The sequence below is a fragment of the Ochotona curzoniae genome, unplaced genomic scaffold, assembly GCF_017591425.1.
Source record: "Ochotona curzoniae isolate NIBS_2020 unplaced genomic scaffold, NIBS_Ocur_1.0 contig_1221, whole genome shotgun sequence".
NCBI classification, from domain to species: domain Eukaryota; kingdom Metazoa; phylum Chordata; class Mammalia; order Lagomorpha; family Ochotonidae; genus Ochotona; species Ochotona curzoniae.
The window spans coordinates 671,118-683,541 of record NW_024464993.1 but is presented as its reverse complement, the minus strand read 5'-3'; the positions used below and the strand labels follow the sequence as shown (position 1 = coordinate 683,541).

At 53.1% G+C, this 12,424-nt stretch overlaps 1 protein-coding gene across 1 annotated transcript; it reads left to right on the top strand.

Annotated features, from left to right (window-relative positions):
• The first annotated feature begins 226 nt into the window (after positions 1-226).
• Positions 227-1,117, top strand: PSORS1C2 (psoriasis susceptibility 1 candidate 2). Its single transcript, XM_040997203.1, has 2 exons — positions 227-278; positions 759-1,117. The coding sequence occupies exons 1-2, from the start codon at positions 227-229 to the stop codon at positions 1,115-1,117; spliced, it is 411 nt and encodes a 136-aa protein (XP_040853137.1).
• Positions 1,118-12,424: the final 11,307 nt, after the last annotated feature.

Genomic DNA, 12,424 nt, shown 5'->3' with positions numbered 1-12,424 from the left:
CTCAGGGTCCCAGGTTAGTGGCTGGGTCCTGGGCCAGGGGACTAAAATGAGAGACGCCACCATCACATCGGCCATGGCCTTTAAAACAGGTTTGACCAGTTAGATTCTGATGGGATTCTTTGTGTCACTGGGCCGGCCCCTCTTCCTCCTTCCCTATAAAGCCTCTTGGAGATCCCGGTCTCCCAGACTCAGCCGCCCCACCTGTGGGGGCCAGTCGACAGCCATAATGCTCAACTGGAGGCTACTGGGGATCCTGGTCCTTTGCCTGTTCGCTGGGGGTGAGTTGGGAACTGGAGTTGGAATGGGGTATTTGGGATGATTTGGGGGATTTGGTCAAGGTGACAAGCTGGGCACAGCCGTGGTGGAGATCCTGGGACTGGGCACGAGGGGAAGAGTTAGGGCGCCTGGGGATGCAGGCGGGTGATTTGGATGGAGCTCAGCTGTGTGGGCGAGTGTTCAGTGGAGCTGGGTCTGAGGTGTGGTGTGCTGTTGGTGCCTACTTAGACTTGGATGGGGCTGTTTTGGGGGGGATGCACAGTCATTTAGAGTTGATCAAGTCAATGGTTCAGACCTATTATATGACTTTGGGATTCTGTAAATGGGTGGACGATGCTTTGGAGTTTGAGGTTTCCTGGCGGGATCAGCCCAGGCTCTGTCCATCCAGAGGGGCTCTGCCTGCTGGGCCTGTAATGGGGATGAGGGTGGGCACACAGGTCTGTGCCCTGCCACCTCTGACCTCTCCTTCCTTTGTCCTACAGGCATCTCGGGCATCAGGGACCACCCTTCTCCCCAACCCACAGAAGCCAGCGAGGAGGAGAGCACCCCGACCCTGCCTCAGGGTCCCCCAATCCCTGGTGATCCCTGGCCAGGGGCACCCCCTCTCTTTGAAGACCCTCCACCTCCAGGCCCCAACCGTCCCTGGAGAGATCTACCTGAAACTGGCCTCTGGCCCCCAGAGCCCCCCAGCACTGAGCCCCCTCAGCCTCCCCTGCCTGATGACCCCTGGCCAGCAGGAGGACCCCAGCCCCCAGTAAACCCCTGGCCACCTGCCCCTGAGGTGGACCACGAGCCTCAGGAGGAGCCAGACCTTGACCCACCCCAGGAAGAGTATAGATGAGAGACCCCCCAAGGCAGCTCCTGTCCCCAGGCACCCCAGGCGTGCAGGCGAAATGCACCATGTTCTCCTAGCTTTCTGAGTCCTCTTCCATCCTTCCCGATTTAGCCCAACTTCCCAAACCCTTCCCTCATTCCCTCAACTTTATTCTGAAGCCAGCAGGTGTCCTTAATGATTCTGGGCCCGCCTTGAGATCCATAGCCAGCCCCGGGTTTCCCCCCCTTGTTTTCTCAGGCATCAAAGCACACACTCCTACCTCATGTTCAGTCCTCCCCCTGCTCCTGCGGCTCCTGCCCTCCTGCTCCATCCCCTGCCCTGGCACCCTGGCACCCTGGCACCCTGGAGGCCGGCTAGCTGCACTGCGCTCTCCTCTGCCACCTGGTGGCTTCCAGCAAAAGCTGCAACAAAAATAAAAGTCCTGTTTTCTTAATCCTGACTGAAGGCTGCTGATTAGGTTTTGACTATTCTGATGCCCTCCTGCCAGTGCTGAACTTTCAGAGATCTGGAAGTCATGTTAGTTCCTGTTTTTGCTTGTGTGCAGTGCTTGAGAGTGGGACTCAGGACCAGGGACGGGTTAAGGACCTAGTTGTCAGTCATAGGGACAAGAAGACTGCCCAAATGATCTGGGCCATATGGGAGAGTGAAGCAACAGATAGAAGATCTCTTATCTTTCCCTCCCTCTCTCTATCTTTCAAATAAAATAAACCTTAAAAAAATGCCCAATGCAGAAGCCTAGTGGCTCAAGTCCTTGCCTTGCATGTGCAGGGACCCATAGGGATGTAAGTTTATATCCCAAATTCTCCCATCCAGCTCCCTGCCTGGCTCCTGGCTTCAGATTAGTTCAGCTCCAGCCATTGTGGCCACTTGGAGAGTAAACTAGCACTTGGGAAATTTTTTCTCTCTGTAAGTCTGCCTTTTCAATAAAAATAAATAAATCTTAAAAAAAAAAAAAAACCAGGAAATTGGAAGTACATACCTAGTAGACTATATTCACCCATTCACTGAGTCTCATCCTACACCTTAAAAATGTCCAGCAATGAGGCCCGGCACAATAGTGTAGTGGTTAAAGTCCTCGCCTTGCACGCACCAGGATCCCATATGGGTGCTAGTTCTAATCCCAGTTGCCCCACTCCCTGCTTGTGTCCTGGGAAGGCAGTTGAGAGTGGACCAAAGCCTTGGGGTTCCTGCACCCATATGGGAGACCTGGAAGAGGCTCTAGGCTCCTGGCGTCATTCGGATTGGCTTAGCTTCGGCTGTTGCAGTTGCCTGGAGAGTGAACCAACAGATTGAAGATCTTCCTCTCTGTATATCCTTCTCTCTGTAAATCTGTCTTTCTAATAAAAATAAAAATAAAAATAAAACTTTTAAAAAAATGTCCAGCAATGCTGGTGTGATGCAACAGTGTGAAGGTCCCAGATGTTGGTTCCGCCAGCACAATGCTTACACAGGCAGGGTGGGCCAGGACTCAGGGACCATGGCACATTTAGGATTTAAACTCAGAACTTTTCAGCACTAAGGGCTGATTTTTCATTTATTTCTCTTTAAAGATGTATTTATTTGAAAGGCAGAATAACAAAGAGATCTTCCACTCACTGTTTCATTCCCCAAATTGCTACAAAACCATCCAAGTTCCTGGGGATGACCAAGCCCTGGCACCACCCTCCACTGCTTTTCCAGGCGCCTTAGCAGCGAGCTGGATGGAAAGTGAAACAGCCCCACATGGCAGGTGGTGCCTTAACTGCTGCATCACTATGTAGGGCCAGTCCCTGCTTTAAAAAAAAAAAAAAATCATTTTTGTTTTATTTGAAAGGCAGAGAAACTAACAGGGAAAGATATTTCACCCACTGGTTCATTCCCCAAATGCCTGCAAGAGCCAGAGCTGGACTGGGGCTTCCAGGAGCCAAGAACTAAAGCTGCGTTTCCCCTGCGGGTAGCAGGGCCCTGCTGCCTCCCAGGGTGTGCTTTAGCAGGAAGCAGAGCAGAGCCAGGAACCGGAAGCAGGAATCACAGAGCAGGAATCGGAAGCAGAGCTAAGATACTCCGCTGTAGGGCACAAACAGCCCAAACCATGGACCCAAAGACCGCCAATCCTCTCACCCCATTCCTGTGTTTATCTGGGTAACCTTCACATGGAACACAGTGCCCAGGCCTTAAAGGACATGGAAGAACTGTTTTATGAATGGAATGGCTGGGGTGTGATGAGTGACAGGTCTGGGCAACAGAGAGTAGGCCCTGAATGGGGGGAGGATGAGTAACTTGCAGGAGAGGGAGCTGCAGGTGCCAGGTAGGAACAAAAGTAGGAAGACCTTGGTGCCAGGCTTGGAGTCAGGTTTGAGCCATGTGCAGGTGGGCATGCTGTGGCGGGGAGGTATGCATGGAGGGAAAGGGGACACATGGACCTCTTGGGTTGGCCTTCAGCAACCTCCAGAGTCAGAGAGATGGTTGAGAAAGGGAAGAGAGACAAATTCTTAAAGCACGAGAAAGCAGCTGAGTGCCTGATGTGCACAGTACAGCAGCGACATCTGCTTGCATCATGCCACCTTGTGTAATCCCACAGCATTGTTCTGGCTCCTGTGTCTCTCCTTGTACCTCATACAAGGCCAGAGACCGTGCTCTGTGTGTCTCTGTATCCCACACTCAGTGGCTGGCCTAGATGGTTCCCATTTATCAGCACCATTTCACAGGTGAGGAAAGCACTTTAAGCACCTGTTTAAGACGATTCACTAATGCCAAAGTCAAGACCAGGTATAGGACTGCCTGGCTGCAAGCCCAGTTCAACACATTGTTCCCAGTTCAATACAACAGGTAGTTAAGTGGGAGAGAGAAGAGGAGGCATGAGGTCATCAGGGACTTTTAATGTCTATTAATAGGCAGTGGCTATTGGCATTCCGGCACGCCGTGTTTATGCACTGGGCAGTGTGGCTGTCAGCACAGGGAGACCCATTCAGGTCACACAATGCCCATTCCTCTCCCTCTATCTTGGCTGACCTCACCCGGGAGGGACTGCAGCAGGACCTTGTCATATCTTCAGTCAACACGGAGACATGGGATGGAATAATAAGAAAGGATCACAGACTTGGGGAACAATAGCCCAGGACCTTGGGCATGGGAATCAACAATTGTTTAGCAGGAGAGAACAGGGCCCAGATCTGGTGTCATGGTCACAGTGTAGTGTCAGCCCTCTGAGGGCAGTGCGAGACATGGCCACAGCCTTTGGGCAGGAGGTGCGTGTGCTCTGAGCCTGAATGTCTGCTCTGTTTGAGGGGCCAGGCAGGGATGCTCCACGCAGTGCATCTGTTCCCAGTTCTCCCACACGAGACAGCCATGGTGCACCCACCGTATGGCGGGCTGGGTGCTGGGGACGATCCCAGGGAACAGTCTTAGTTCTCCCAGTCTTCAAGGAGCCCTGTGTGTAGGGAGGAAGCAGCAGGCATCATGGGGAGGAAATGGATTTCAGAAGGGTACGCCTCGAGGTGGGAGCCTAGGAGAAGAGTGCTAGCTCCTCTGCCAACTTCTTTCTTGTTTAAAAAGGATCTTTATTTGAAGGTTTACAGATATACAGAGAGAAGAGATAGAAAGACCTTCCATGTGCTGGTTCACTCCCCAAGTGGCTACAATGACTGGAATTGAGCTGATCTGAAGCCAGGAGCCAGGAGCCTCTTCCGGGTCTCCCACATGAGTGCAGGGTCCCAAGACTTTGGGCCATCCTCAATTGCTTTCCCAGACCTCAGGCAGGGAACTGGATGGTATGTAAAGTAGCCAGGACATGAAGCAATGCCTATATGGGATCCTGGCATGTGCAAGGTGAGGATTTAGCCACTGAGCTATTGTGCTGGGCTCAAAATAATGTTTATTTATTTGAAAGATGGAAGTTTCAGAGAGAGAGAGAGGTAGAGATCTTTTTCCACTGGTTAACTCCTTCACGTGGCCACAACAGCCAGGCCTGAGTCAGGCCAAAGCCAGGAGCCAGGAGCTTCATCCAGGTCTCCCACATGGATGCAGAGGCCCAAGTGCCTAGGCCATCTTCCTGCTGCTTTGCCAGGCACATTAGTGGGGAGCTGGATTAGAAGTGAAGCAATTGGGACTTGAACATATAGGATGTTCAAGTATACCTCTTGCTGCAGGTAGCTGCTTTACTTGCCACACCACAACATTGGCCCCTCTCCTCTGCCAACTTCATGTCTTAAATCCATTTGGCTCAAGACTGTCCTTGGTATGAATTTAAGCTCGTACTGTACATTTTTCTACTAAGATTTTTTTTAAAGATTTATTTTTATTATTTTTTATTGGAAAGACAGATATACAGAGAGGAGAGACAGAGAGGAAGATCTTCCGTCCGATGATTCACTCCCCAAGTGAGCACAATGGCCAATGCTATGCCGATCCGAAGCCAGGAGCCTCTTCCGGGTCTCCCACGTGGGTGCAGGGTCCCAAAGCTTTGGGCCGTCTTGACTGCTTTCCCAGGCCACAGGCAGGGAGCTGGAAGGGAAGCGGTGCTGCTGGGATTAGAACCGGCACCCATATGGGATCCCGGGGTGCAAGGCGAGGACCTTTAACCACTTGCGCCACCGCGCCGGGCCCATCTACTAAGATTTTTAAAAACATGTATTTATTTATTTATTTGAAAGAATGATAGAGAGAGGGAGAAGCAGATTTTTATCCACTAATTCACTCCCCAAATGGCCACTGCAGCCAAGTCTGGGCCAGCCTGAAGCCAGGAGCCAGGAATTCCATCCTGGTCTCCCACGTGGGAGGCACAGGCCCCTGTGCTTGAGCCATCGCTTGCTGCCTTCCCAGAAGCATTAGCAGGGGACTGGATTGAAACTGGAGCAGCCAAGATTCCAGCTGGCGCTCCAACATAGGTTACTGGTGTTGTACTTAATTGTCTGTGCTTCAGTGCTTGCCCCTCTTCGCTCTCTAATTCAGTGTCCCCTAGGTGCCTGGAACTAGCTCCCAAAATTTGTTAGACTAAACCACTTCTGTTTCCTAAAGTTTCCCCCTAAAATTTTCCAAGGCAATCACCAATCACTTCTTAGTCTTCCCTTTTGCTGCATAATCTCCACTCCTGTGATGGGAGGGGCTGGATAGCCTGCTGGTGGAGCACCACATTGTGGACCAGATTCTCATTTGTACTCTGCCATCTTTGTGTGACTGCGGGATTTGACTTTCAGGGGTTTCTTGAATAGCGAACTTCTAGGCAAACCTGAGCACTTCAGGTCCTCGGGTGTGGCTGTACCACGCTAGCTCGGCCAGCAGGGGGCAGCATAGAGACACCTCGCAGGTGTTTTCCTTACTTTTTCTCACTTTGTCACTCATGTCAGCCTGTCGCTTAGTCACTAGGTGACCCCTCTAAGATAAGCTAGGCACGTGAGGTGAGGCAAAGACTCTGCAGCCCTAGGAAAAACTCAGGCAAAGGCTCCCAAGTGCAGTACACAATCATTACTCATTCACTTGCTCCCTACTTGGTCACTGATTTCCTCCCACAAGCTGGTACTCCAGAGGTGTGGGTGCAGCGTGAGTCAGAGGGACAAGGACCCTGCCCTCCTGGGGCTTACCTTTTAGTGGGGGGAGTGGCTGCTAAACAGGTGCGCATAGGGATGTAGGAGGTGTAAGTGCTGTGAACAATGTGGGACAGAAGAAGGAAAGAATGTTACAGTTCCCATGTGGGAGCTACAACACACTTTAAAAAATCACCTATGGGGCCCAGCACAATAGCCTACTGGATAAAGTCCTCGCCTTGAATGCACCAGGATCCCATATGGGCGCTGTTTCTAATCCCAGCAGCCCAGCTTCCTATCCAGCTCCCTGTTTGTGGCCGGGAAAGCAGTTGAGGAAGCCCCAAAATCTTGGGACCCTATACTATACCTGTGTGGGAGACGTGAAGGAAGATCCTGGCTCCTGGCTTTGGACTGGCATAGCCCCGGCTGTTACGGTCACTTGGGGAGTGAATCATCAGACGGAAGATCTTCCTTTCTGTCTCTCTTCCTCTCTGTAGATCTGACTTTGCAACAACAACAACAAAATAAATCTTTTAAAAAATAATAAATAAAACAAATCACCTATATATTCATTTGATATATGTAGAGAGAGAGAGCATGTCACTGGCATGTTCCCCAAATGCCCACAACATCTGGGACTGGCCCAAGCGGAAGCTGCGAGCTGGGAACTCAGTCCAGATCTCCCACGAAGGGTGGCAGGAATCCAGTTACACAAACCATCATTACCACCTCCCGGGGTCTGCATTAGCAGGGAGCTGGAGTCAGGAGTTGGAACTGGGTACCAAACCCAGGCATTCAGATGTGGGGACCAGGTGTCTTCGCTTCAATGCCTGCCTCAAGCTACACCTGAAATGGCAGGGAAGGCAGGAGGACCTGACTGAGCCTGTGACAAACCCATGACTATCTGGGGGTACAAAGCAAAGCCAGCTTGAGGTTTAATATAAAATACAGCATCACAATCTCATGGTAAAGTTCCAGCTGGGGCCAGAGAGTATCACATGTGACTCCCTAAACCTCCCTAAACCTGTCTGTCACTCCCCAGGACAAACAGCAGCCTCTGTCCCCCCAGGGCCACTGAGGGGCTCGAGGTGAAGCCTGCTTGGGCAGTGTCTAGTGGACCGGATACTACCAAGTGAAGGAGTCTGGTCTGCTCAGTCGCTGGTGGAGGTGCTCCAGGCTGAGGGTCAGGAGAGCTGAGCCAGAAGTGAGGCACATGCCGGCCCTTCCCACGGGAGTCATGGTCACCTGTGTGCTGCTGCGGGGAGGAGATGGGAGGGAGAGGGAATGCCTCAGGTGCCTGGCATGCACAGGGGTGGAGAGGGATGGGAGAAGCCCCTAGCTGGTGAAGCACTCTCCCCAGGGGTGCTCACCAAGCCCTGAAACAGTGGAGATGGGCCCCCGGCTGGACCCCAGGGCCACACCCATGACCAGCCCTGCCATCCTCATCCTGAGTGACCAGCAGCAATAAACAGCATCAGCAGCTGCAGCGGGAGGAGTGAGTGTTTAACAGGCACGCGTGAGGCGCTGGTTTCTCTCGTGCTCACGCAGAGCTGAGGGGAGGAGATATTATTGTTGGGCTAAGTTAATCACGGCCTTCGTCAGTACCTTCTCACGAGACAAAAGGGCCATGGCCAAATCCAGAGTGACTTTGTCCTGGCTGAGTCTGGGAGTGTGACTGTCCCTCAGCCGACTCCCTGCTGCTTTCAGGAAGGAGGGCAGGAATAAAGGAACAAATCTTGGTGGGTGACACATGGCTTGGTGGGCAGGGTCGCCATCAGCTGCACCCCCTCCCTTCAGGAGACTGTGTCTAGAGCAAGGCCTGACCCTGCCCCCAGCCCTCCCTCTTTTGTGCACCTTTGAGACCTGGCAGGTGTCTGCAGGGAACAGGTGGAGTTGGCACACCAGTAGTGGGGGGCAGTACATGCTGCCCACCCAGGCCAAGTTCCAGGAAAGTGGGCCCTGAGAATAGTCCCCGGGACAGGAAGCTGAGCTGGTGTCCACATCATCGGATATTCTGAGGGAAGGGGGCTGGTGTAGATGGGGTGTGCAGGAGTAGGGGTGTTAGGGGTGTAGACAACTCCCCCAGAGTGCAGAAAACACAACTCACTCACTGAATGGGGATACCTCACAGAACCCCTGGGTGCTTTTAAGACACAGAGCTGTCCTATTTCCCCGACCCCCACTTTTGCACCCAATCAATGTCTCGTCTGGTGAACAGAAGTGTCTGTACCCATTAAACATGATCCTGCAGGAGGGGAAGAGGGGCTCAGGGAGACCAGCCATGGCGAGGATGAGGGTGGGCCAGGTGGAGGCAGTGCATAGGCATCCGTGACAGCCAAACACCCGCGTCTGACTCCCTACACCCTGCTAGACCAGGCACTCCCGCAGGCCAGGCCTCAGCCTTCTGTATCCCCAGTGCCTGCAGGGCAATTGGAGGGGCAAAGGGCTCCACCACTGGAAAGGAGGGGCATGTATTTCGAGGTAAGGCAGGAAGGGGGTGTGCCCTGTGGGCCATGGCCAAGGGTTGGGGACTCAGTGGACTCACTCTGCAGTGTCCACAGTTTCAGGGACATGATTTCTGTTGGTTCGCAACCCTGGCTACTTGCTGCAGAGTCTGAGAAGTAGGTCCAGAAATGGCACCAGCTGGAAGGTGGGGCTTCCTAGATGCTCTACAGAAAGGTGGGGACTCTACCTGGGAGCATGGGGTCCCTGTGAGCCGTCATACAGAGCACCTGGGCTGACCAGGGTCTGCCTGGGAACAGACTGGTGTGACTCTGCATTGAAGACACTCTTGGTCACAAGAGGTGCCTGGTGATGAGTGGGGATGACCAGGTGCCGTCCGTCCACCTCAGAGGACGTCCCACCTGGAATGGCCAGGTGCCTCAGTAAACAGAACAGAGAGAGGCAGGTGCTGTTCCAAGCAGAGCTGAGTGTATATAGCACAGTGAGGGTGGCATGGAAATGAAGACACAGCTAAGGGCTTGGTAGCCTCTGCCCACTCTGCCATCACCACACACCCAGCTCCCAGCTTTTACCTTCCCTGTCTTTGCTCATCCCCAAGTTAAGCCCCAGATCTCCTCCAGGGACTCAGATGCTGGCTTCTCAGCATGTGGGTGAAACTGCAGAGGAGAGAGCTGCAGGAGTGGGCAAGCCAGCTGCACAGGGTCAGGGCATTCCCACGGCCTTGGGAGTCTGAATGGACCAGATCTGCGTCTTTTCCAAGTTCTTTGCTCAGTAAAAGCTGATTTGGACAAGTAAAGTTGAAAGATCCATTTATTTTACTCAAAAGGGAGGGTTAAAGAGGAGAGAGAGAGAGAAATCTTCCATTAGTTTGTTCACTACCCAAATGACTACAATGGCTGGAGCAGAGCCAATTCAAAGCTGAAAGCCAAGAGTTTCTTCCTGGTCTCCCATGCGGGTGCAGGGACCCAATACTTTGGACCATTCTCCACTGTTTTCCCAGACCATGTGCAGGGAGCTGGATGGAAAGTGGAGCAGCCAGGACACAAGTCGGTGCTCGTATCGGATTCTGGTGTTGCAGGGGGATTAGCCTGTTGAACCATGTTGTTAGTGTCCCAAACAAATAGTTTAAACTCCCTTTTCTTCATCTGTGAAATGGGAAGCAAATTCATTTGGCCTGCAGGGATGTTGTGGGGATTAACCAAGACAGCAGTGGACAGATACACATGCGTGACACTGGGGCAGTCAATCAATGAGGTTTCTCTCGCCCTGGCATCTGTACAGTCGTTCTGTTCTCCCCATCAAAAGGAGCTTTGCCCTTCTGCGTTTACTCCATTTCCATCAAATCCAGATTCGTCAGGCTGGAGTCAGAGGCTGTCCCCAGCAGTCTGCCCATCTGTCCACCTGCTGTGCCTCTGCATGTGAGTCCCAAGCAAACCCAGGTCTCCCGTTTGCTCTTCAGATACCCACGGGCAGCACCATGGGCTGGCCTTTGGCTCTTCCTGTCACCCCTTAAAGTCTCTCCTCCACTCTATGTGGGCTGCACGTTGCCTTTGTCATCCTGGCTGCCAAAGGCTCTGCCCAACACAGGAGCGTGCCTGGTGAGCCAATGCCCACATAAGGTTGTGAGCATGTGCCCTGCACACACCACACACACACACACACACACACACACACACACACACACACACACACACCAGGGTCCTCAGCTCTGGCCCAGGAGGGACTCTGTCAGGAGCTTGGCTGTCCCTGGGAGGTGGCTGCTCCCTGCCACCCACACTCTCTCACCCAGTCCATCGATCGGGCAGGGCCCTTACTGGCAGGGGCAGACTTGGCACTGTGGAATGTGGCTCACCTGGCCTCCTGTACCTCTGTGGGCATTACCAAACCAATCAGCTTCCCAGAGGGCCACCCTGGCCTGCATGGGCACCAGCCTGTACCCTGTGTCAACCTCCTTAGCCCATGGGCTTCAGCTGTCCCTCCTTAAGTAGAAAACTTAGTGGTGACATGAGAGACACAGCAAAGTTGAATGGCAAATGGCAGTTCCTTCAAGTGTCACAGCTGAGGGACATGGCTGGTGGTTCCTTTAGGTGTCACGGCCCAGGGACATAGCTGTATGGCATCACAGCGAGACCACTCAGCGAGGCTGACCTGGGGATGTATCTGTGTTGCTCAGCAACACATGACCCTGCTGTTTCCCCGGTGTGCGTGCATGCCGATGACAAGGCTTACTGTATGCATTAGACATGGCTGGAAAAAAACAGTAACTCAGGGCAATGAGAGCAGCATAATCAAAGTTACTTAAAGCACCACAATTATTTGCTCCTGGCTTTTCCCATCTAATATTTTCAGATCATGATTATGCAGAACTGAAACACATTGGATAAGGCGGCACTTGTGCTATGAAAAGGGGATCCTGACCTGTGAAGCAGACAGGATTTCAGGCAGTGACTCATTTGGCCCAAGATGTATACCAGACAGCAGCAGAACGAAACAGTCCAGGGTGAGGAGGGGGAGAGAGGAGGGCAGAGGGGACTGGAGGAGAGTGGAGAACCATACCCGTGGGTGGCTGTGGGGCTGGCGGGAAGCCGAGAGATACTGTGCCTCCTCCAGCCCAGCCGGGAGTGACAGCAGCTGGGAGGAATGTGAGAAAGAAAACACACAGACTACACCACCTCTGGCTGATGAGGAGTCTGAGCTGCAAAAGAATAACCCACAGGCCCTGCTGCGTCCCCGCCCTCTTGGGGTAGCCCCAGGATGACAGCCCACAAAAGATCCTCTCTCCTCTGCGCCAAGCCTCTCCCTGTTCCAGGGGCCTCCTCCTTTCTCCCCAAAACCCCCGCTGGCCAGCTGGGGCCTGAGAGTCTGGGGAGGGGCATGGAGGGAACTGGGGCGCAGGGAACAACTGCACATTCAATAGCACCCAGCCTCCTGTGTGAGGCGGGAAGAGGGTCTAGGTAGCTTCTGAGATAAGCCAGCTGCAGGTTCAGGAGGGAGGTGGGCGATGGGCAAGCCTGTCCTGTTTGTCTCCTTCAGTGGAGGGCACAGACAGGAACCAAGCAGGGTTCCATTTGCAGGAGATGCCCAGGCCAGACTGGGAATGTCACGCCCTGCTTCATTCATTCTTTCTGATCAGTTCCTGCAGAGGAGGCGTTAAGCCTCAGGGGAGTGGGAAAATTGAAGACTGGTAAACTTTAGCGAGCTGTTTGAGGCTGGGAGTGAAACCCTTGCCTTCCTGACCTTAAATCAAGTTTACTTGTTTTGCCTCTGCAGCCACCCTCTTGGGGGGGGGACTGTCTGAGCTCCCACAGCCCCTCTACCTTCCCTGTCACACTGTGGGGACAAGCAGGAC